Source organism: Lissotriton helveticus, chromosome 2_1, assembly GCF_964261635.1.
Source record: "Lissotriton helveticus chromosome 2_1, aLisHel1.1, whole genome shotgun sequence".
NCBI classification, from domain to species: domain Eukaryota; kingdom Metazoa; phylum Chordata; class Amphibia; order Caudata; family Salamandridae; genus Lissotriton; species Lissotriton helveticus.
The window spans coordinates 580790891-580817252 of record NC_136059.1 but is presented as its reverse complement, the minus strand read 5'-3'; the positions used below and the strand labels follow the sequence as shown (position 1 = coordinate 580817252).

The 26362-nt window shown below is 45.7% G+C and overlaps 1 protein-coding gene across 1 annotated transcript in view; it reads left to right on the top strand.

Annotated features, from left to right (window-relative positions):
• ARHGEF28 (Rho guanine nucleotide exchange factor 28) overlaps nt 1–26362 on the top strand; it is a 1107856-nt gene that overhangs the window by 882289 nt on the left and 199205 nt on the right. The window contains exons 20-22 of the mRNA XM_078675262.1: nt 3454–3595; nt 8253–8365; nt 20204–20344. Coding sequence (XP_078531388.1) covers nt 3454–3595; nt 8253–8365; nt 20204–20344 — 396 coding nt within the window. The remainder of the gene's footprint in view (nt 1–3453; nt 3596–8252; nt 8366–20203; nt 20345–26362) is intronic.

The following is a 26362-nucleotide window of genomic DNA, read 5'->3' as shown; positions in this document are numbered from 1 at the left end:
TATTTATTTATATGTTTACTTACCTGTTAAACTCCGTAATCCATACATTACTACCCCCCCCACCCTGCCCCTCCCCCTCCCCACGTCACCACCCTGCAGGAACTCCTACTGCCGACCGTGGCTGCAAAGGATATGATGATGACTGCTGTCCCAACGGGATCCTAGATCCTGTCCGAGACAGTGGTCTTTCCCCCGACCTCTAGTCCGACCGCCTGCATTGTAATGCGGCAGACGGAACGATAGCCACCGACGGCCTTTTGGGGGCGGTCCACCCGGCATTGTAATAGCGCCCTAAGTCCCAGCAAAACTGAACTTTTGGTAGCCACTAACCCCAGAGAGTTCTTGGTTTCCCTCTCAATAGCCAGTCACCATGGGTTCGCCTCATACCCCAGCGTAAGCTGTGCAAAACCGAGGCATCCGTATGGATGTTCAACTGTCACCTATGACTAAAATCTCCAAAGTAGCAACTTCCATGTGAAATGCCTTAGTCAAATTAACAAAACATGTGTATTTGTAAAGCGCACGTTCACCAAAGGGTATCTTGGTGCTGAATAACAGATGTTTATTGTTACCCAACTCAATGGTACTCATAATATCGACCTCATAAGGATGAAAGGCAGAGTGGGCCCACCGGGATTTGAAACTGTGACCATGAGGTCGAACACAGGCCCCTACTGTGGATGCATTAGTATAAGTCACCAGACCCAGCATTGTTCACAAATTCTTCACTATATTAAACCAGAGCATCACACTGAAATTGTACTAGTCACCACCCAAACTCAACTGGACTATGAAAATGTATTATAACTTAATCAACAAGTTAATTCCGTGTATCAAATATGTCTAGAACGCAGCTCCTAGACTCATTACAAGTCTGAAGCGACCCAACATTTTACCCCATTACTTAGAACTCGTCACTGGATCTCCATCAGCAAAAGAATTACTATCAAAGCTATGGCAATTGTTCTGAAATTTCTGCTCCATATTCCCAGAACAAGATCTTTAAGTTATGGAATGTGGGCCAATCTTCCCTTACTCCTGTTGGTCTTCTATTCTCACCCCTTATGCCGAAGAAAAGAAAACTCAAGACTTTTATTATTAACCTGAGACTACCTCGTTTCACTCTTTAGTGTTTAACAGGTGTTTTGTTTCTTTAATAGCGCCAAGAAACTCCAGTGAATGTGCACTGATAAATGAAAATATAAGATAAAACATCTTATTACGGGCTATCATTAAACACAAGAAGTTGGCAAGCAGGCAGAAGGTGGCAGATTACCCAAAACAGATGGTACCACTAATTCATTGCTATTTCCAGCTCTGAAACCAGCTTGAAGAGAATGGAGGATATTATTTATTTTCACATATGGGTGTTCTGATGAAGGCGAACCGTTTTTTACTGAAACAAGTGTAGGCAAATACAGAAAGCAACCATACATTAATTAAAGCAAACATTTGATGTTAGATGAAAAAGATAACATATATAGGCACAGTGTGGCTAGTCTGTTAATTATACCTTGCCGTTCAGACACATGTGGTCTTGAGTCATTTTTAGGGGACTTTTAGTTTTTAGTTTGTTTGCTTCAGGTTGAAAGTGGTATGAATGATTGTCCTTTCATGCTGGGTAAGTAATATATGAAATGCATTACACATAAGGGCCAGATGTAGGTAATTCCTATTTACCGACTCTTAAATACCGACTCATACCGAATCGGTATTTAAGAGTCGGTAAATAGGAATGAGGCAGATGTAGGTAAAACATTACCGAATCTGTAAGAGTCGGTATTTACCGAATCTGTAAATACCGATTCGGTATTTCACATTGATTCCTATGGGCCTTGAAGCCCATAGGAATCAATATGAAATACCGAATCGGTATTTACAGATTCGGTAAATACCGAATCCTGCAAGGGTGCAGGGGGTGTCACTTTGACACCCTCTAGCACCCCAAGTACAGGCATGTGTGCCATGTGGCACACAGACATGCCCTAAGGGGCATGTCTGTGTGCCACATGGCACAGGTGTGCATGCACAGATCGGTAAATATACCGATTCTGTAAATTCAGACCCACCTACATCTCAAAAGCCAAATACCGGTCGGTAACGGCCGAAATCGGCCGTTACCGACCGGTATTTGGCGACCTACATCTGGCCCAAACAACGGAAAATTGCTCAAAAGTATAAAAAATGTTTATAAAATCTGTTCTGGAAATTAATTGCATTCATAAGACAATCTATGTTTTTCTTGCCTCTGTGATATTTGTTGAATTATTCCAATGTTTTTCCTGGCTATGTGACTTTTGCTGTACTATTGACTATGTTGGACTATGTACCATTAAAAAAGTGATTTAGGCAGATTTACTTTTGCACCATTTCGATTATCCGACGTTCCTCAAGCCCTTTTTAGTTTTTCTTAGGGGGCATCTTTGCTATTCAAAACAGAATATGTACTGTCTGATTGGACTCACCAGTAGCAGTGTAAACAAAACAATTTAAAAATAAAAGTATTGCGTCTTAGAATAATATAGGTACTTTTATAACTCTAATTAGGATTGTTTTGCTTATTAACTATTTATCTATGTATTAAAATATGTTATTACACTGGCATAAACAACATTTGAAAGGCTCTCATTGCACACCACGCCTCCCAACAAACTTAAGGCATCAGTTGTTGAAGCCCAAAGCCCTTCACATATATAAATATTCACCCAAGGCACTTTCTTTGCTGTCCTAACAATCAAAGTCAGATCACCAGAGTGTGTGTAACTGCCTAATTAAGTAGATGATAACACTTTTATCACTGACATGTGAAGCATTCCTAATGATTAAGTAAACGATGGGTAATGAAAGGTATTACGTTTGTTGTTCCACTAATGGATTTCCAGAAACATTTTATCATGTACAAATTAACAAAGTCTAAATTGGATTTAAACCATCTCTTTAATGAAATTGTGGATTACTATACTACTTCAAGGTGTTATCAAATAAGTTCACCATTTGAAAGAAATATTTAGTGATTGTGTTCAAAGGATCACCTTGGCTTGGCATACCCCATGTCAAAATAGCTTGCCCATTACATTATTAAGGGTTAAATATTTATGTGTCAAATGCCCAATAGGTAGATATTCAATATCTGATTGTAGATATAGCCTTTATAGCCCAATTCCTAAAGCTTTTTTTTCTGTGAGAAAATGTTCCTTACTTCTAAAACTTCAGGAGTCAGTCACGCCAAATTCAGAAGTAACTACTCATACAAAAAGCTTTGTGAAGCAGGACTTTGGTATGCCATATGTTGTTTAAAAAATCCATAATGTAGTGTTTCACTATAAGTTTGAAAGTATGTCTAAAATATACTTCTAAAGATGATATAAATGAATAATATTTACTTGTTAGACTATCTTTTAAATATTTGTTTATACATCTGAAAAATATCTCAATTTTGTTTACCTGTTATAGGTCCATCGTTTGCAGAGAATACACAGCTAATGTCCTCCTTGTCAATGCGGTCCTCTGCTTCATTGCCTATCAGCTTGTCCGGCGCGCGGCAAGAGACATCTCTACCTGTATCAATCAGTGTCCCTATTGCGATCTATGAAAGGTAGAAGACAAATAAATCACATGTGATATGTGGTTGTTTGAAGAGTTCTCCATCAAAAACCAATGAAAAGTACATTACTTTTTTCACTGTGAACATTGTCTATAAGCGGATGTAAATTATGGCAAAACATTATACTTACAGATATTAGAAATCTGGCTCCGGCATTGATTGTATGTGAAAATACACATTGGAAATCTTTGCATGAAGATGTTAAAACAGAGCACAAAAGAAGTTCTGAAGTTTACCAATTAAGATTATCCATCATCCAAAGTGGCACCCACATTTTGCAACATTATGTTGTGTTGTTAAGTCATAAAAATGTATGAAGAACAGCATTTGTCAATGCATTGCTGCTTGGTGCTGGAGCACTGCTAACGGTAGTATTCTTGCGGTTTGTAGGCAGTACAACTATGAGGGTTAATTGTTTTAAAAATCCATTGTACCACCATGGATTACAGTCTGGGAATAATTTACATCAACAGCAGTATTTCTACTGTCTGCAAAGTATAAACACTAGTCTGGTCGTCACAATTAAAATGAGATCCATGTTTATAGGGAATGGTTCAACTCGTTTATGGATTAGGGATGACTGCATGGTCGCGCTACCATGGCGGGGAGGGGGTACAACCCGTATGGTCATGTTAGAACATACAAGGCAGAGCATGGTAGGTCATTTGTAGGATATAGACAGGGTTCACTGATCATGTAAAGGATTTCAATTAGCACATACTATAAACATTTCCAGGATAGCAATTATGATGTCCTCACAAAAGTTCATAATTCGTCAGGCCTTCCATGTAGAGGCTAAGAATGGTCACAAAAGCAGTAGAGAGCAAAAGCACTGCCAGACCATTCATGATATTGCCAGTGCCACCAAAGAGTGTTCTAAATTCTAGAAATATTATGCAATACATTTTCAACATGTCAGGTGGCAAGTCCTGCATTAAAGAGTTGATTACGATGCTGGTCGGAAAGCATTCCGACCGACTTGGTTTAGGAATGCTTTCTGACTGACTCGAGTTTGGGGAGCCCAACCAACCAATTACAATTTTTCTGAACACCGTTCGGTTGGGCTCCCATTCACTTCAATGGGAGCCTGTGTTGAATGAATGAATGAATACTCATTTCTATAGCGCGTGGTTACCCGGAGGCATCCCAGCGCTGCGGTGCATCAATTCATCATCCGAGAGATTACAGAAATAGGAAGGTTTTTAACATTTTTCTAAACCTAGTGTGGTTCTGTTCCATCCGAATAGAGTCCGGCAGATTATTCCAGAGCTTGGCTGATTGGACAGAAAAACGTCTGCCGCCCATACGGATTCTCTTTATTCGTGAGACTGTCAGAAGATTCTTACTACTGGATCTCAAGGACCTATTGGTTTGGTAAGGGCAGAACAGAGGTTGGATTAGAGCAGGACCTGTCTTGAGGAGGGCTTTATGAACAATGGTCATCGCCTTGAATTCCACCCTTTGTTGTATTGGCAACCAATGGAGTTGTTGGAGTGCTGGTTTAGCGGAAGTTCGGCGCGGTGTCTTTAGAAGCATCCGGGCTGCACAGTTCTGTACCGTCTGGAGGACCCTGAGTGTCCCCAGTGGTGCGCCTAAGTATACTGCATTGGCATAGTCCAGGCGTGTTAGAATCAGGGCCTGGACTAATATCCGCCTTGCTTCGAACGGGAGTAATTCAATAATTTTCCTAAGGGCTCGCATCAGGGCGAAACAGGTTGCTGCTACCTTCTGAGCTTGTGCCAAAAAGTTAGGAGCTGGGTCCAGCCAGACCCCTAAGCTCTTAATTTCCTTTTTGGGGGTAGGGGGGTGTCCTAAGATAGTAGGCCACCATCCGTCCACCGTTGATGGAGCATCATGTCCCAACATCATGATCTCCGTCTTTGTTCCATTGAGTTTCAAAAAGGAGGCATCCATCCACTCACGAACCTTACTGAGACAAGAGGAGAGTTTATCATAGGAAGACATCCGATCAGAAAGGGTGATGATAAGCTGTGTATCATCAGCATACGTCACTAGTTGCACTCCCCAGGGTAACACCACCTCAGCCAGAGGCCTCATATAGATATTAAATAATGTTGGGCTGAGGGATGACCCCTGGGGAACGCCACAGTGAAGATGCACAGGTGGAGAACAGATGTCATCCTCAAATACAGAAAAAGTCCGATCGGAGAGGAAGGATTGTAACCATATGTTGCAACCGACAACATATGCTCCCATTGAAAAAAAGGATTATCCCGGAAAACCTTGCAACCTGTGGCGGGCACACCATGATGCCTGCCAAACTGTGCATGCCTGTAAATAGGGGTCCAATGGGTACCCCCACGGGGCCCATCCGGAGGCCTCCAGGGGAAGGGGGGCCCTCCACAGGCTCCCAAAGTCAGTCTCTTGCAGCATTTTCATGTCCGACAGACTGAGTCAGAAAGGCTGTCGGAATCTGACATCATAATCGGTTTGTCGGAAACGCGGCCGGTAGAGCTTTATGATTCAGCTTCGACTGACTCAGAATCTCCGCATGCCGGTCAGAACCGATTCAGAGTGACTGACCTTGTATCATAATCTGTCGTTCGGAAATGTTACTGAGTCGGTCGGAAACAGGGGTTCCGACCTGGATTCGGACTAACCGAATGCTGTTCGAAGCCTTTCCCACCAACATTGTAATCGGCCCCTAAGTAAATTTGTAACAAAACTGCCTCTTTATTAACCAATGGAACTTTAATGGAATCCCTGTTAAGGTACAAGCGTATTGACCCCATTATTACTTTAATGTCAAAACAGATGGTAATGAACATGCATTCCTAAATCCCACTCTATACCACATATCTGTGGGATAGCAATTTCAAATCATTGAGTGAGGCTGCTGCAAGGATAAGCATGGAATCTTGCCTCAGAACGTAACAAGTGCCATTCACACACTTTTGTGGCCTTGGAGGACCTTTAAGAGCATTATTAAAGATATTTCGGAAAAATATGCTGAGTTATCAAAGGCAGTGTTTCATGCATGGGTCCCAAAGGTTATTCCTACCCATAATGTCACTGTCTTGCACATTCATTACCGTTTTGCTAAAGTTAATACCTGGAAACAAAATGGCATATACAAATAGGATTAGATGTCATTGCTTAGAGCATTCTACCTTTCTTTAGTCTTGTAAAAATAAGTTTATGGTCGGGCATGCTCTCTAGAGTTTCCCCTCATAGGATTTCATTTTATGTCACATTTTCAGAATTCTATGCTGGCATTTGGTGGATCTTTGACAATCTTTGAGGATATTGCTTGGCATCTCAAGCACTAATGTAGGCCTATCACACTCTGTCTTTAATGATGCTTAGCCAAAGGGAAGCATTGTATAGAAAAAAAAAGACATATATGGGCATTAGTGGCTGCTTAGTAGCTAACCAATGATTTATCCCTCGGATGGCATAATTAAACCAAAACACATTATGGAAGCTTATGTACTCTGAAATACAACCACTTTGGCCATAAATATATTTTATAACTGATATGAAAAGCGTTCTATGTTTTTTTTCCATTAATGGTTTGACCCTTGGCTGCAGTAAGGATCATAACAGGATGAGATACCTATTGTAAATCTCCAATTCTCCAGCCCGCCAAACCCTTGATTCCCCTCCCTCCTTTAGTGGCGGGAGAATGGCTGGGTTCCTTGTGGTCAAGCTTCATTTGGCACCGACGTGGCAAACCATTTCCTAGTAACCATAACCCAGAGGGATGCTGAACATAGAGTGTTGGTAGACCCACCCTACTTAGATTAGGTGGTGTGATTTTATTTTCCTGTGCAAAACTGCCATGATATTCACCCATGGTAAAAACAATACAAAACAACATGGTGGGGACCTCTACGTTTCGCAGACAGTGCTTAATTTGAGCTAATTGTTGCAGGGGTCCGCAACACTCATTATTTGGGACCAGAGCTTATTGTTACCCATCAGACACTGATCTAGAGCAAGAGAGGGAAAAACACACTTGGGGAGAAGAAGGAGGGAGAGACTGAAGTAAAACCATGAGAAAGAAAGAAATTAGGACCCTCTAAGACAGAAGAGCAGGGAATGTCTGGTAGTGGATTAAAGAGGTATGAGGTCCAATCAAGACTACGCTGCCTGGGTATCGGCTCACCAACATTTAATAGTTCCAGACACGGGCTTATGAGGAAAAGCGTGGTTCCTGGCAATTATTCTTATAAAAATTGAGCACTGATAGTAGGTACTCTTCTGCTGTGAGGGTAGACATGAGGGCTTCTGTGAATACATGGGCTGGTGCGCAGCTCACCATATTCTAAATCACCCCATTGTTATTTTCTTCACTTATGCATTTGGCTTCTTAAAGGAGAATATATTTTATGTGATCAGTAAAACGAATTCTAATGCCCTTAAGTTTTCTGTTTTAACGAGCAAGATAACTGCATAAGGTATTTCTTTAAATAGTGTGTTTCTTCATTTTGTTCAGTTAGCATGTAGGAAGGGAATTCTGTACACAGACATTTTGATTGAGGGTGGAAATTACCAGTTGACTGTGTTATTACAGTCTCAGACCAAGCCTGTCTTTTATGTAAAATGACAAGTTTTCTACTTTGTCAAAGTTTTGTCAACATGGTCATTGATGTCCTGAAATAGTGCCATCCTTTGTGTATTTCAGAAGATCTACTGAACCCGATGCAGATTCATATACTTGCAGGCCTAGGTCGCAGTCCGAAGAGTCATTGCAAGTTGTCAGAACCCCTCCATCATCTGACACTTTTCCAATAGAAGGTGAGAAGTCATATCTGAAATGTTCGGAGTTTAGAGTTTTGTTGTTTACAATTGTTGTATGCGTACTCTGAATTGTACGAGGATTTTTTTGACCTGATCATATTACGTGATTTCATTTATTCTCTTGCTTTTTGTATAGCTCAAACAGGTCCCTAAATTAGAGGAATAAACCACTTGTGAAGAAGGTAGTGGGTAATATAGTCATGTTAAAATGAGGAAAGGATCATTTTGACAAGAATACAGTAGTTCCCATCTGAGACTCAATTTAAAAATACAATTAATCGTTTTACCTATATACAGCAGGTCATTGACAACCTTGTCTGTGAAAGGAAATCTATTTAAGACGTTGTTTGAAAATAAAATGGAAACAGATGGGGCAAGTGTGATCTGGGTTGGCAGAACATTCTAGATTTTGAGTGTATTTCCAAAGAAAGAATGTTTCAGAGTGGATTTCTTCTTGAAAGACATTACTTCTAGTTTGAATACGGATTAGTCTCTGAGGCCCTTTATGCTTTTCGAGATAAAGAGCTTATGTGCAAGTTACCTTGCAGTAGAGAAGTGAAAGGCTATTCTGGTAATGTCCCCGGTCTTGTTGGTCTCATGCCATTCCATTGTAGTCAGTTTAGCAAGTTAAGAATCGGGGTGTTGCCATCACACTTTTTAGAAGTAGGTATGAGATAAGCCCCCAAGTATGGTACTGCCCTGAGCTAGAACACAACTGTTAGTACTGCATTTCCTAGGTCAGACTTCCTTCCTGCTTTCATTCAATTTATTTCCTGAGCATATCATTTTAGGCACCTCAAATTTCCAGCTGATATTTGTTCTAATAAAGGGTGATTTCAAGATTTCTTTCATAGCCCTTGATGCTTGCCCAATTTAAGTTAAACTTTTTACTTTGGACTTTTATCTTGGCTTGAAGCACATCATATGGTTACATTTTTTACTTCTTTTTTATAAGATATTTTAATGCTTAATTACTGAAGATTGAGAAAATAACTAATAGTTTGGAAAACAACCAGGTCAACCAGGCGGCATGGATAAAGATGACCCTTCCACACTTTCCTAAATATGTAGACACAAATGTGTGGTAGTGCATAAGGGATCCAATTGTTAGAAAAAGTGTGGAGTATTTTTACCTACATGGCATGATTTGACATCTACATTTTTTTTTAGTGAAGATATTGTTTAGTCATCCTGTGCAAAACTTGAGGATGTGATGAAGTTTGATTCGGTTTTCAGTCAAAAGTCACACTGCAACATTCTGAGGCATAATAGGTCTAACAAGTCTGAGACGTTGCCATACTATTTCAATCATGCGTGTTACAGAAGGTTGAGGAGACAGTTATCGGGCATCTTACTTTACAAGAGGGACCAGAATGGGACAGTCATAAATAACTCTAGGCCAGGGGTGTGACTTCCCCAGATCAGCCCGGGAAACAACCTTTACAACGCAACTTTTACATCGCACTACCATTACAACGCAGTTGTTACAAAGCAACATCCTTTTCATCGCATGCCATTACAATGCAGGCATTACATCGCATGTCACTACAACGCATACCATTACAACGCATGTCACTACAACACAGGCATTACATTGCAAGACATTACAACGCGTACCATTACAACACATAGTACCCTTACACTATCCAACACTTACCCTACTGCTGCACTCACTGGAAATAGAATAGTCATTTTTACCCCTACACTATCCAACACTTACCCTACTGTTGCATTCACTGGAGTTAGAATAGTAATTATTACCCCTACACTATCCAACACTTACCTTTAATGCGATGTAATGGTATGCATTGTAATGGTATGCATTGTAAATGTATAATGCGATGTAATGGAATGTGTTGTAAAGGTTGTTTCTAAAAATGCGTTGTAGTGACATGCGATATAAAATTATGCGATGTAAAGGATGTTGCGATGTAAAAAATGCGTTGTAAAGGCCTGCGTTGTAAAAGTGTGCGTTGCAACATGATACAACCGATCAGCCCCAATTACCACCACCTTTATTTGTCTTGAGCTTTAATTTGTCACTAGGACATCATCTGGCTGCCAGACTGACTATAAGATGTTAAAATGCAAGGCTATTCACTGCAGATTCTTTTTAAGTCTCGGCCGGATCCTTTTGTCATTCCTTCCGAGTTTTATCTAGCACAAACCTGACCCAAATGTATCGGGTATCACAGTGCTTTACATGAGCACCAGCTGCGTTACACAAGGACACATTCATTTTGTGAGGCACAGGAAGATTACGTAATTTGCCCAGAATCACAGGATGTTGAGCGTCATTGTCGAGACTCAAACCCGGTTCCTCAGATTTGAGTTCGACCACCCTAGCCATTAGGCCACATCCTCCTCCCATTGGCATGGGTGTGAGCCTCAAGTCATGTGACTCGATGGTTTTATCTGATCAGCCAAACACAAGGGTTGAAAAGTACAAGAGATAGTAATGAACATAGAGATAGTAATGAAAATACAATTCTAATTACTCTGAAAGTAGTGTTGTTACTGCAAGACACTCAGATGAAATAAAATTCAGGTTCCGATTAAAAGAAAATTGTTTAATTCCATGACAAGATCTAAGGTCACAAGAAATACCTACTGGAATCCCCACATAGAAATTCTGCAAATACAAGTTTGACCCACAAAATGGGGAAAAACTGCATAGCACCATTTTTAGGTTGAGCCTAGGCAGCGCTTTTACTGTTTCTTCGAGTTTGAGTTTGAGTTTAAAATTATTTATTAAGCGCACGGTCACCAGCGGTTTCATGGCGCTATAACTGGCAAAATAACAGGGTAGTAGCAGAGAATATAAAACTGAGGGAATTTGGAATGATAAAGGACTAATCAAAGGCTTTGGAAAACAAGTGAGCCTTAAGCTGCTTCCTGAAGTGCGGATAGAGAGTCAAGGCTCTAAGTTCTGGAGGCAAGGAGTTCCAAAGGAGGGGAGCGAGGGTCGCAAACTTCGAACCTCCCCATTTCCTCCTCCGAAACCGCGGGACTGTGAGAAGGGATTTGGCAGATGAACGTAGTTCCCTGGCAGGAACATAGGGTGTAATCTCAGATGAGATAAAGGCCGGAGCCGTGCCCAGTCGAGCTTGGAAAGTGAGGGAGGCAAGCTTGAACTGGACACGCTCACGGACTGGAAGCCAGTGCAAAGATTTAAGGAGGGGGGTGACATGGTGGAACTTTGGCAATTTAAACACCAGGCGTGCCGCCTGGTTCTGGATCTGCTGCAGCCGTCTTAAGCTATATGCAGGTATACTAGCATATAGGGCGTTGCCGTAATCCAGGCGGGAGATGACCATTGCCAAAGTTATCAGTTTCAGAGCATCAAAAGAAAAAAAAACGGGACACCTTGCGTATAGTACGCAGTGACAGAAAGGAAGAAGATACAACAGAACTAACCTGGGAGTGAAGGGTGAGCTGGGGATTGAGCTTAATACCTAAAGTTTTTACTGAGATGGAGGGGACAGGTGGGGGACCTAAGGAATGGGGCCAAAACAAAGAAGACCAGGGACTGGATGAACCACCCGTCAACACCAGCTCAGTCTTGTCTGGGTTGAGTTTCAGATGGTTGTGGCTCATCCAGTCTCGGATATAGATCATAGTAAGTTGAAAATTAGAGACAGAAGCAGGGGAAGAAGACAGATTAAAGACAAGTTGGAGGTCATCCGCGTAGTTATACACGGAGACCTCCATCTGTTGTAGTGAGAAAATAAGAGGGGCAATGTAAAGATTGAACAGGAGGGGTGAGAGGGAGGAACCTTGGGGGACCCCGCACTGAACTTTCCGGAAGTCCGCAGTAAAATCACCCAGGCGAACCGCCTGGGAGCGGTCCCTCAGGAAGGAGGACAACCATACCAGGGCAGTGCCCCCGATCCCCGCCGCCCTGACACGGGAAAGTAAGATGGTATAATCAACCGTGTCAAAGGCGGCTGAGAGGTCGAGGAGGACTAAGGCCTGAGTCTGGTTGGTGTCCATCCCCTCCCTGAGGTTGTCAAGGACCGAAAGTACTACGGACTCCGTAGAGTGTGCGGGGCGGAAACCGGCCTGGCGGGGAGCTAAGACCCCGTGCATCTCCACAAAGGAACTCAGAGCGCAGGTGACATGGCGCTCGAGTACCTTTGCCAAGAATGGCAAGAGGGAGATGGGACGGTAGTTGGCGGGGACCGAGGGGTCCGCGCCCAGTTTCTTAAGTATAGGGACAATGATCGCTGTTTTCAGTGGGGAGGGTACAACGCCCTGAGAGAGCGAGCTGTTGTATACACTTTGTGGGCTTACAGCCCGCCCATCGGCTTTTATTTATGAGTCTGATTGTCCTTTAAAAAGGCTTGCTTGCTAGTGGCTAATCTTTACTCTTTGTCCCTCCTTGTTGTCATTTGTTTCCTCCCACAGAGCAGTGCCTAACTACTAGTATCTTTCTACTTTGGTGCTTAAGTGTTCGTTTCTGGGCCCTATTTTTTTCTTTGTTTCCAGCTCGCCTTTGTCGAAACTTCCATTTTGGTGGGTTCTTTGCAGCAGCTTAAAGGCATCGTGAAGCTCTTTTGTATTTTTTTTGTTATGTCGTAATGTGAACTTGTGTTAGCAAAGCGTTTAAAAAAGGTTTATTTCTTATCGGTCACTATCTCTGTGAAGCCGCCGTAGCTTAAAGGCATCATGAATATCCTTTGTAGTTTTTTTTTGTTACATCATAATGTGAGCGTATGATTGCAAAGCGTTTAAAAAAAGCTCTGTTTCCTATCGATCACCATCTCCATGAAGATGCTTTCACCTCCCTCCCCATCCCCTGTTTCATCTCCCGCCCTGTCCCTTTTCTACCCGCCCTTGGTCTGTTTTTTCTCCCCCTATCCACTCATGCCCTTTTCTTGCACTAACTTGTGGCAGACATTTCAGGGCCAGCATATCTGGCTGGCTTTCTTCCATTTCCCCAGCAGCGGCTCCCTCACAGGCAGGAACTGGTACGGCTTGATTTACATTTAATGGCCGCTCATCCTGGAGAAATGCTACACACCTCAACCTTCTGCTGACCCTGGATCCTATGCTGCCTGCTCCCTGGCATTGGAGAATTATGCTTCTTGTTTTTCTACTCTCCCCATGTGCTTGGCACCATTGCATTGACCCTTTCCCCCGTTCCCATCATGCAGCTCCTCCTCCCAGATGATAACATCCCTGTTTGACTCATGAGCAGTGGGAGGAAGTTGACTGTACATGAGGCTACTTCAGTGACACACACACATAAGTAAACTCTTCTGCAAATTACAGAACTGGCAGGGATCCGAATAAAGCTCATATTTGTAGTGAACTTACTGGAGAACGGCTGGATGTGCTTTATGGCATTGGTGAAGCATTGTGCTGATACAACGTTTAAAAATCTCCTGCTCTTGTTTGTTATTCATAGCACTTGCTGCCACAGATCGGCTGCTTCATAGCGCTTGCAGAAACAAGGGTTACTAGATCGTAACCCCTCTGAGGCAGCATAGCTGCCAAGCTGTCACATGGGCCAGCCCAGTCAGTATTTTTAGCTAACTCTCAGCATACTTGTATTTAAGGGGGCATATCTAGGAAGAGGAAACCAAGACTAAAAGTCCTAGAATCAAAATGTTCTTTTGGCTATAACGCCGGGACTGTTCACAGGTGTCACATAAACCTGTCACTAGAGTGTGACTGACTACTTACAGTACGCAATCCAAACTCATTCTGAACCTGGGGGCGCGGCTCTGCTATTGGAAGATATTACAAAATCAGTTGACACCCAGGCTAAAGTACACTTTTCAAGTGTTTTTCTCCACCTCTCTCACCCCCGTATTGTGCAATGCATGACACAAACAAAACGATGGCACATTAATCTCTGGAGTGAAAGTATTGACCAAGCGAACTATCTTTCCTTAAGAGCCTGCATGCTCTAAATGCATTTAGTGACACCAAGAAGCAGTAAGTGGCCACGGTACCCTACTGATTCCATGCAACCAACATTGATTTCCTTATCCTGTGCAACGCTAGTCACACAGGGTGTTGGGTCTACAACCACAATGCTGACAATGCCCCCTCTCTTCTTCTGCTTTTGGCATTGTTTTATGGCACTGGATGCAGACACTGAAGACATATTTGGGTCCCGCGCTCACATAATATGCCAATTGTAGTGCCCAGCTGCGCCCATCTTGGTATTTCAAGGCACACAAAGAGGAAATACTCCTCCTGACTCCCCATCTTTGCTCTCACCGACACTTCCTCGTATCACTTTAGCAAGATGCCCTCTTCCCCTAAATAAGTGACTGTAATCATTTCACCACATTAGTAAACTGCATCTTTCACTATGATTATGTTTGCACTGAGAGTCTGAACACTGGCAAAGCCAATAGATATCTCTCTGTTTTAATGGTGATGATATGCATTGTCAGCTCGGTGTAGCTGCAGGGATAATTAGTCCTGCACAATTAGGGAGAGGATTTCGTCTCACGGCTAGACTGCCGACCTTGGAGCTGGGAAACCAAGGTTCGAGCCTCGGGGTCGACGCCACATCCTGTGATCCTGGGCAAATCACTTAATCTCCCAGTGGCTACCAAAAAAAAAATGAATGTGTCCTTGTGTAACGTAACTGGTGCTCCTGTAACGTGCTCCACTACCTTTGGGTGGAGTTCGCGCTATATAAATCTGCAAAAATTGCTATCATGTCCTTACCGCATGCGCAAAACACACTGTGTAAATAGTGTATTGTGAGCTCAGTTCGGCCAGACACAATCTGTAAACAAAGCATTATTCATAGGATGCTCTTAGCGCGGTCAGGCATAGGCCACACACACTGTAGAAATCTGTGTGTAGTAATTGTATAGTTCTTCAATCCCTGGCGACACAACACCCAGGATAATGTGCTGCACGGCTACACACATATAATGTCCAAAAGGTGAGACCTGTTGGCTATGCCAATGCTTGTTTTTCTAGCTGGCATTCCAACCAGAATACCCACTTCCATGGGATTTAACACACCCATTTGCCAACCGCGCTTGGCGGGTCCCGGTTCCCTTGTGGTTGGAGTCTAGGCAGCTTCGTTTTGCAGCGGCCATTTTGGGTGAGGGTAGGATTTTGGTTGTGGGCTGCACGCTCTAGCGGCTAAGGCGACCGACCTCCTCTTAAAGGAAGTCATGCCTACGCGCAGCGGTCACGTGCAGCAGGAACGCCGAATCACCGCCGGAGTCATGCCTGAGTCCAGCCCATCTGTGCCCGTCAGCGCTCCGGAGGCGAGCGGAGTGGCGGGCGGGGCTCTACTATCGCGTGTGTTAACCTCTGCTCCTGTCGCACGGCGCTATACATCGCTCGAGCTACGATCTTGGTGAAAGATGTCCTGTAGCTGTTTTAAGGTCTTTCCGGGTCGTTATAGGGGCAAGAACCGATGCCCTGGGTGCGGTTGGTTTCCCAGCTATGCCCCGGCCCCTCGACCAAATAGAGAAATTGACGGCGTGAAGTATTCTTGTTTGCTCTTAAATACTAGATCTGTATCCAGGCACGCACCGGATATTTACGACCTTTTGGCGACGGAAAAACCGCTCTGTCTGATGTTGACGGAGACTTGGCTGGGAGAATCTTCAAACCCTGATATAGCCATAGCTATTCCCCCTGACTACAACATTTTTAGGCAGGATAGATTGAAGGGGAGGGGTGGCGGAGTGGCAGTGGTGGTGAATAAATGCGCCACATGCGTGACCCTACGTACGGAGGGCATTACAGGGTCTGAATCCCTCGCCTTTTCTATTACTCTGGCGCCTCATCAATCTTTCAGGGCCTTTTAGTTTATAGGCCACCAGGACCGGCTGGTACCTTTTTTGATGAGCTCCATTCAGTTATCTCGATGCTGGCCTTGAAAGCGGAACATTGTATTTTGGCCGGGGATTTCAACTTTCACATGGACGAGCGATTGGACCCTGACACAATCAGACTGCTTGATATCACGGCCCCCCTTGGCTTTGTCCCTTATCTCTCTGGACCTACGCACGATAAGGGCCATACTTTAGATCAGGTCTTCTCCACGTCTCTCTTGGAGGCGACGGCTCTTTTACCAGTGCTCTGGTCAGACCATAGATTGGTCAAATTTCAGATCCGAGGCACTTTGAAACCATCTAGCTCCGCTCCTAAACAGCAGGGACGTGCTCTCAGGGCGTATCATCCGGTGACACCAGACATGCTAGCGCAGGCTGCTTTAGACCATCCTTGTCCCCTCTCGGGAGATCTAGAGAGGGATGTAGACTCCCTGCAAGCATGGCTATTGGACAGGCTAAACGATCTAGCCCCAGTGATGGCCCCTCGAGTAACATCTAAGCGGGTCTCGGCTCCTTGGTTCACTGCTGTGCTGTCGGTTTCTCGACGGCAGTGCAAGGTAGCTGAAAGAGCCTGGCGCGCACAGTACGACCCTGAGGCAAGGTCTGCCTATAGGATCGCGGTCAAAACCTATCATCGGGATATCCTCCGGAAAAAAAAGGCTATTTTGCTAGGAGGATTGAGGCCGCTTCTAAATCCTGTAAAGAGATCTTTACAATCGTCAGGGAATTTACGGCTCCTCGATCTAATGCTACGCAGGTTGCTCCTTCTGAGTCCTGGGCCTCTGATCTTGCAAGTTTTTTTACTAACAAGATAAAGCTGATCCAAGATTCCTTCCCTCGGTTGGCGGCGGTTGTCTCAGCCGGTCCTGAAGATGGATCAGTTTTTCAGGCCCCTATGGGTCCAGTCTTGGCAGCCTTTCCACCTATTTCAGTTCCTGCCTCACTGGCATTCATGGGCAATCTTAAATCTGGGTCCCCTCTTGACCCTTGCCCTGCCAAATTTCTGGCAAAAATGGCGGAAGTTATAAATCCGCTGGCAAACCCACTCCTGAACCTCTCTTTGAGGCTGGGGGTGGTCCCGCAGGCCTGGAAGCAGGCAATGGTCATCCCTTTGCTTAAGAAGCCTAGTCTAGATTCGGAAGTCCTGGCCAATTATAGGCCTATCTCTCTTCTCCCTGCGCTCACGAAGATTTTGGAGAAGCATGTGCATGTGGTGCTCTCCAATTTTTTGGTGTCCCATAATGTACTGCATTCTACTCAATCTGGCTTCTGCCCCAACCTAAGCACCGAGACGGCGCTGTAGGAGGTGTCGGAAGCCATTAAAGAGGCACTGGACTCGGGAGGTAAAGCCATGCTTATCATGTTGGATTTGTCGGCGGCCTTTGACACCGTCCCCCATGAGGGTCTCCTCGCCAGACTTCATGACATCGGTCTGAGGGGGACGGTGTACAACTGGTTTAGATCATTTCTGGCTGGCCGCCGGCAAACGGTCTGGGCCTCATCCAGCTCAGCCGTGATGCCGCCATTGGGAGTCGGAGTTCCGCAGGGTTCTGTGTTGAGCCCGACCCTTTTTAACATCTTTATGACCCCTCTGGCGGCCTTGGCTGAGTCCTTTGGGGCCCAGATTGTATCCTATCCGATGATACCCAGCTCCTCTTTTCGTGTAGGAAAGGAGAAGATTTTGATGGAGAGAGTATCCGTGAGTGCCTTGGGGCTGTTTTTAAATGGTTCCAGCTGAACAGCCTCAAGTGCAACTCAGATAAATCTGAGGTACTCTTCTTCGGCTGTCCCTCAGACCCGGATTGGCAGGCATGGTGGCCTGAAAACATGTTCCCTCCGTCTTGCTCTTCCCAGCTGGCTAAGAACTTGGGGGTCAAGATAGATAAGGGTCTGACGTTAAGATCTCAGATCCTTGGTCTGACGGGAACATGCTTTGGTCTCCTCAAGATGCCCCGGAAGTTTCTGCCTCTACTCTCAGAGGAGCACAGGAAGACGACAGTGCAGGCCCTGATCGGTTCAAGATTGGACTATGCCAACGTCCTCTATCTGGGCCTGCCGGAATATCTTTTGCAGCGGCTGCAAGTCGTCCAGAACTCGGCTGCAAGGGCGATCTATGGCCTAAACAGGCGAGTCAGTGCTGTTAGTCTTTTGCAGTCGCTCCATTGGCTGCCTATCCGGAAGCGGATAATTTTTAAGGCCTTGACCTTGGCCCATAAGGCTCTTCATGCTGTGGGAGCACAGTGTCTCCAAAGGAGACTCGCTTTTTACCACCCGGCCCGATCCCTAAGATCTGAATCTCTACTTCTTGCGGTGGTCCCGCGAGTAAAAAGGGCTCGTATTGGAGGCCGCTCCTTTGGGTTGCTAGCACCACAGCTTTGGAACACTTTGCCTCTGGCTCTTCGCGGTGTCACTAATTTGTTTTCTTTTAGGAAGGGCCTCAAAACTTGGCTTTTCGCCCTTTAGGCTATTTTATTCAGTTTTAGTATTCTGTGATTTGTGTTTTTTTTCTGGCTGTGTTGTGTTACAGTGATACAGGTTTTCAATAAAGCGCCGGGACACTCTTTTTGTGTAGCCGTGCGCTATAAAAGATAATATATATATATATAACATAACATAACATAACATAACTACTCTAAGCCGGTAGAGTTTATCTGTGAGTGCTCCTGTGCACAGGGGTAGGGAAAGAGTGGAAGGGAAGGTGTCGCATGGCAGAAGTTGCCGTACATGCTCTCCATGTCCCTTTGTGAAAGGTTACGGATGGACTGGGAACCAACCAACCTTTCCTAAAGCGAGTTTACTAGCTGTCATTTCCAGCCCATAAAATGGCTTCTGATTTTCCTGCACTCTGGAAAATCTGTGGCAGGAACATTGATAAAATTGTGCTCTGTGTTTACCTGTAATTGTGCCTACGTCCAGTATCATTTCTATGATGGGCATCAGATCCTTGCAGGTGGTTAAATAACCGTGCCTGGTTCACAGTAAAACAAGCTATAGAGAGATCTAACATGGTTATGTCAAAGCTCCACTCATTGTCATCCAAGAGCAGGACTGACTGAGTCAGTGTACCAAGGCATACACTTCAGGCATCTGTGTTTAACCCCATGGTTAAAGGTTTGAATCACTGTGGGTTCACCCAGCCATCAATCTTTCCTAGGTGGATAAAATGAGTACCATTGAGTTGGGTAATAATATGCATCCACTGTCTGATATTAGTGTCATCCTTCGGATGGTATTTTTACAATGACACCTTTGTTATGTTTCCTATGGTTGGACTTAAATCCACATGAAATGGGTAAAACATTCGGAAACCTCAACAGAATCTTGAAGCAGCTGTCTCCAACAACTAAGTGGTCATATGGAGCAGATAAATTGCCCAACATTTATTTCTTTGAAGAAAGTATGACGAAGCCCTTTTAAAGTTGTAGTCAGGGCCTTCTTCATCTCAAAGTGAACCACACCAGAGGATAAAGATGGAACTAGGAAGTTAAAATGAAATGAGGTCACTGTTGTTACCGTATTCTTTATTAATTGACTGCGAGCTTGAAAAAACTATTTTGATCTTAAAATCTCTAAACTTATATGGTACAATATATAGGCAACACCTAGATTATGACTTTAAAAACAAGCACAAAGCCACAACTCTTGGGACATGAATGGGCTCCTGGATGACAGGGATCAGCGTTCTCTTTAACAGCTCATCAGGAGACATGCAGTGAATGGTCTTATTTTAAATAATAGAGGTTACAATAGTGTCAAACCGTAGATGACTTTATTTATTTTATTGATCAGCCTCCTGGCGGTGGAGGCAGGCCAAGTAAGAAGGATATTCTCTCCCTTTTCAGGCTCTGATATCTGCAGAAGTGATGTCAGTGCGGAGATTCTGTAAACCGAAAAAACGCATCTAATATATGAATAGACATATGTGCATGGTACAGAACGCCTGCTGTTGAAATATCTAACAAGTGTAAGCAATGCATAATGTTTAAAGAGCTGTGTCTTCTACGCTTCGCAGATGTTGTGGATGCACCACTTTTGGGTGACCTTTGCGTAGATGCACTTGAGCTGGAAGCAGAATCCTGGAGCCTGGTCGTGGATCCATCCTTTTGTAATAAGCAAGACAAAGATGTAATCAAGAGGCAGGATGTGATATTTGGTGAGTATACCACAGATATCTGTGCATTGTGATGCACAAAAATATGTTCCCTTTTCTTGAATTTAGGTGTTACACATTGAACTACAAGTTCAGTGCCGTTTTTTGTAATTCCGTTAATGAACACAGAGATAATTAAATACGGTACATATAACAACTTGTACTGAAATTGAATTTTGATTTGTGAATTTTGCAAATGTTTTCAATTGAACAGCTCTTTGATGAAATACAGACTGCTTTCTTAACAAGTCATTTCCCCCTTCCCGTAATAACATTTATGTTGGGAATAAGCACACGTCCTATATTGCATATTTACATATGTACCTCCAGCACAACATCTAAATGACTACAACATTGAAAGAAAAATAGATAGATTACACAGCTATATCCCCTTTACCCCTTTATACGTTTAGGATAGATGCCTTTAAAATGCAAGTAGCAACTGGGCTCAGTCAGATCAGATTAAAAGCACAATCGTTTTCTGAGGTCACCTAATAGAATGTTGTTGTGATGCGAAAGTCTCCTGCATGTTGAACGGACGCCTGCACTGACTGCCCAGCTACTGGTGAAGATGGGATTCTGACTTATTGTTTGCCCTTAGCTTTATGCTAACATGCGTTGTGCACTGGGGCATAGGCCTGCCTCTGGTGATGCAAGGTTGAGAACCTGTTCTGTGACCAGGAGGGTCACGCCAAGCAAACACTCAATGTGGGCAAAGGAGTGTTGTCCATGCCATGGGTCAGTTGCTTAAAGTTTGTGACCAGACATTTTTTCTATGTTTTTAGTAGATGGCCTACAGGTCAGCTGTTAAGTGAATCTCAGATTCTTGCACTGCCATTCCATGTGCCTGGATGTGCAATGAGTTTGTAGCACATGTCTGCTATAAGAATTCTGCATGTGATGAGAGTCGGAGTACTTGGGCCAGTGGGATCCATTTTGGGTAATCCTTAGTTTAGCATGGAACAAGATAGAGGGTGAATTCAGCTTCCCCAGCCAGTGGAAGTACATTGACTGGATTCTTGTGGCTGGAAGGTGAAGCTCCAAACACTGAAGTGAAGGTGGATGGAGAGAAGGCTCTCATTAGAAATTCAATAGGGGGCTTGTTAGCAAACGTATGCTGATTAGTTCTTCGTAAGCAGCACAGCAATTTGGTGGATGATAATGGTAGAGGATGTGATTGCAGTTTCAGTTGTTCGAGGTGAGGCTGTTTTTAGATAGTTCCTGTCCTTTTCTTTGTGGCTGATTCCTGGTTCCGGAAGGCTGATGACTACAAGGTGCAGAGTCTTCCCACTTCATTGTATGTTTGTTTTGGACTCTTCTGCTTGGAGCCAGCATCGTTGTGCTGTGAGCACCATCACCTAGCACAAAGGCTTCGGCTGAGGAGCAGCCAGAAAATGACATCTGTAAGAGAACCACCCAGGCAGGTTCTGAAACCTTATTCAGTGGATCCACATCTTTATCTGGAAAATGTGTATAAAGGTAGTATCCAGACCATCCCACTTTGTTCCAGTTCAACAATTCTTCATGACCAAGGAAGTGAGAAGGTCTGTCTTCTGAATAGCAGCCAGCCTCCCAAAGCTTAGTAACATCACCTGAAATGTGAACTTTTTGCTGGAGGATCTAAGGGCTTACCCAGCACATCGAAGACTACTTGTCTGCTGAGAGACAGAAGGTGAGAGACTGTCAGTAATGAGAAGCCCAGCATGTTCCCAGTGTGGAGAATGGCCATAAAAAGCAAGTGGCTACAAATGAGATAAGCCATTACCTAGCTGAGTGCAGAAGGATTCATCCAGTCTCTGCGAGTGGTTCTTGTCATGACCTGCAGTGACTACTACTCATCATTTGTGGTTGGAGTAGCAGTGCTCCATCATTTCTGGAGTTGGCGTCCTCATCAGCCCAGGAGTAACAAGTGCTGAAATCATCCAAAAGGGCAAGATAAGCCAGAGGTCGCACCTGTCATCCCTAGCATTCCTGGCTGCATCTGGCCTAGGGAGGCCACTGCTGCAGAAGATGAGAGCTGCCAAATGAGTTGCTGCCCTCCCAGCTGTTAAGTTATGAGCATGGTTGCAGCCACGGCCCCGTTTGTTCAAGAGTCTCTACCTTAGGAGCACGACTGCTGCATTAATCCAACCGCATCACCTCAAACTGCAACTACAAAATGAAGGTTACCACAAGGTCTGTGAGTGGAATGAGACTGAGTAGCAGATTGAGGTCTGCAGAATGAATTTAATTTGTTTACAGAGCAACCTCAAACAGGTGAAAACAAACTGACCTGTTGGGCGCATCTATACCGTGGGACTGATTTGAGAGACCTGCCCCAGGACCTGATCAGTGCCTTTTCACGAGCTTCATGGCAGTGATTATAGACACTGGGGAACCCTGGTAGTGGTTGAGGTTATTGAAGAGTGTAGTGCTTTAAGGAAGACAGCCTTGTGTCTAATTCCCCTAATTACGCTGTGTAGAATTATGTTATGTTGTGTGATTAAAGTAATTTCTTTATTAAGCTATTGTGTCTGTTGGTTGACTGTTGAGTTCTGAGCTCTATCCACCCACACTAATTTCCTAGGAGTCCTTTGATGGCTCGCCATTGCTAGCATGAAAGTACTGTGTGGAAAGGGTATAGTTGGCTCAGTCTGCAGAGTTATAGCAGGATGGATGCCAGTACACCATTGGCAAACAATGTCATCAACCAAGCGTTGAGGCCCAGTAGCCTCTGTCTGCCGTGGACTGACAACTGTGACACATGGATGAAAGTACTCCACTTTGGGCTGTCAAATACTTGCTCAAATTCATATATTTAAAACTTCCTGTATGCAGCCATGCACATCTTTGCAACCAAGTGCGACTCGTCAGTTCACTAAAAAAAATTTCACACCAACCTGCAATTAGTTTTTCTCCTGAGTAATAATGATTCCTGCAGTATTATTTGGAATAACTCTCAGAAAGAGAAGAAATACATTTGTTTCTGGCTTCCATATTTCTCCTCCCTAAATTGATGTGACCCTTGACCCTCCTGGGTAGGTCGCTTCCCCACCACTGCAGCTCCACCTGTGTCTGTGCCCGCCCTGCCTGCCTGTCTCCTGCTGAGCGGCTGATTCCTGCCGCCTCGCATTGCCCCGCTCGTGGTCTCACCTGGGGGACCTCACTTGACTGCCTGTGCCCCCGTGTGTCCCTCTGTGCCTGCGTGCCCTCTTCCTTTTTGTACCCCTGTGTGTGTGCGCTATCCTGACCTGTGTCCCTCCCTCCCTCATTTCCCCTAATTTTTTCGCCTTTGTTGCTGCCCTCCCGTTTTTTCCCGCCGCTGACTCCCGTGCGGCCCCTCGCCCATTCCCCGTCCTGACCTCCGGCCTCGCCGCTGACCCCTCCTCTCCAGCTACCCTTATAAGCCGGCCAGTGCGCGGTAGAGACAGCGACCCTTGACCCTCCTGGGTAGGTCGCTTCCCCACCGCTGCAGCTCCACCTGTGCTTGTGCCCGCCCTGCCTGCCTGTCTCCCGCTGAGCGGCTGATTCCTGCCGCCTCGCATTGCCCCGCTCGTGGTCTCACCTGGGGGACCTCAGTTGACTGCCTGCGCCCCCGTGTGCCTCCATGTGCCTGCGTGCCCTCTTCCTTTTTGTACCCCTGTGTGTGTGTTCGCTATCCTGACCTGTGTCCCTCCCTCCCTCATTTCTCCTAATTTTCTCGCCTTTGTCGCTGCCCTCTAGTTTTTTTCCCGCCGCTGACTCCCGTGCGACCCCGCACCCATTCGCCGTCCTGACCTCCCGCCTCCCGCCTCCCAGCTGACCCCTCCTCCCCAGCTACCCTTATATGGCGGCCACTGCGAGGTCGCGCCGCTGGCAAGCCCGTCTGCGCCCGTCCACGCCTGGACCACGCCCAGCGCCAAAACCCCTGGCCCCAGCCGTTGCCAGGGCACCCAACTGAGATACGACACCGCCACCCTCATCGCTCTCAACACCGGACGACCTGCCGCCTGCCACCGAGCCATCCCGAGGCACACCCACAGACCCTTCACCTGCCAAGCCTGCAAATTCACCTGCCTCCAAACCTGCACGCCGCCCACCGAACACAGCAACGACAACAACAACCACCTCAAGTGCATCCTCCTCAGCACCCGCTCCGTCCACAAACATGCCGTCGAACTCTGGGAACTCCTTGATACTACAGCACCAGACGTTGCCTTCCTCACGGAAACCTGGATGAACGCCTCCTCGGCCCCCGACATCGCCATAGCCATCCGGACGGCTACAAAATCACCCGGAAGGACCGCGTCAGCAAACCTGGAGGAGGTATCGCCATCATCTACAGGAACACCATCAGCGTCACGACCAACACCGAAGACACACTCACTGCTGCCGAACACCTACACTTCCAGATCCACACCGATCCCCAGACCACCCTCATCTACAGACCCCCGGGCCCACTGACACAATTCAGCGAAACCATCGCCGACTTCATCAGCCTGCACGCCCTAGCCTCACCAGAGTACATCCTCCTAGGGGACCTGAACTTCCACCTGGAGTAAAACAACGACAACAACACCGCCACCCTGCTCGACAACCTCGCCAACCTCGGACTCAAGCAACTAGTGGACACGCCCCCCACCTCGCCGGCCACACGCTCGATCCCATCTTCTCCGCCAGCAACCACGTCTCCTTCAGCCACTCCACCAGACCACACTGGACCGACCACAGCTGCATCCACTTCACCATCAAGAATATCACATCCCACCAGACGCTACAGATCCCCCGCAGATGCTGGAGCAAAGTCACCTCAGACCAGCTGACCACATCACTGAGCCAGAACCCACCTGTCAACACCCCCGACGCCAACGACGCAGCACACAATATCGCAACGTGGATCACCAACTGCACCGATGACCTCACTCCTCTGAAGAAACCCCCAGGCAAGACGAGCAACAGAAAAACCCCCTGGTTCACAGACGCCCTCAAAATCGCAAATAAATCATGACGAACCCTCAAAAAAGCTTGGCGCCACAAACGGACATCAGAAAACATGACAGCCCTCAAGAACGCCACCCGCGAATACCACCAGATGATCCGCACCACCAAAAGGACATCATTCAAAGAGCGGCTGGACAACAACACCCACAACAGCAAGGAACCCTTCAGCATCGTCAAAGAGCTCTCCAACCCCAACGCAAGCAACAACGACATCACACCGTCGCAATTCCTCTGCAACTCCCTCGCCACATTCTTCCATCGCAAGATCGCAGATGTACATGACAGCTTCGGACCCCAGACTCCGCCTCCAACCACCAAACCAACGACCCCCACCACCAGTCTCAGTGCATGGACCCCTGTCAGCACTGAAGACACCACCCGCATCATGAACACCATCCACTCCGGCTCCCCCTCCGACCCATGCCCTCATCATATCTTCAACAAAGTCGACACCATCATCGCACCCCACCTCCGGAACGTCATTAACAGCTCCTTCACATCAGCCACCTTCCCGGGAAGCTGGAAACACGCAGAAATCAACGCCCTTCTGAAAAAACCAACAGCGGACCCCAAAGACCTGAAGAACTTCCGCCCCATCTCTCTTCTCCCCTTCCCGGCTAAAGTCATCGAGAAGACCGTCAATAAACATCTGACTGCATTCCTCGAAGAAAACAGCTCGCTCGACCCATCCCACTCCGGATTTCGAGCCAACCACAGCACCGAGACCGCCCTCATCGCAGCCACCGATGACATTAGGACCCTGATGGACAACGGAGAGACAGCCGCTCTCATCCTCCTGGGCCTCTCGGCGGCCTTCGACACCGTCTGCCACCGTGCCCTAATAACCTGCCTCTACAACACTGGGATCCAAGGAAAGGCCCTGGACTGGATCACATCGTTCCTCTCCGACAGAACCCAGAGAGTCTGCCTCCCTCCCTTCCGCTCCGAGGCCACCAAGATCATCTGCGGCGAACCCCAGGGCTCCTCACTCAGCCCAACTCTCTTCAATATCTACATGAGCCCCCTCGCCACCATCGCCCACAATCACAACATCAACATCAT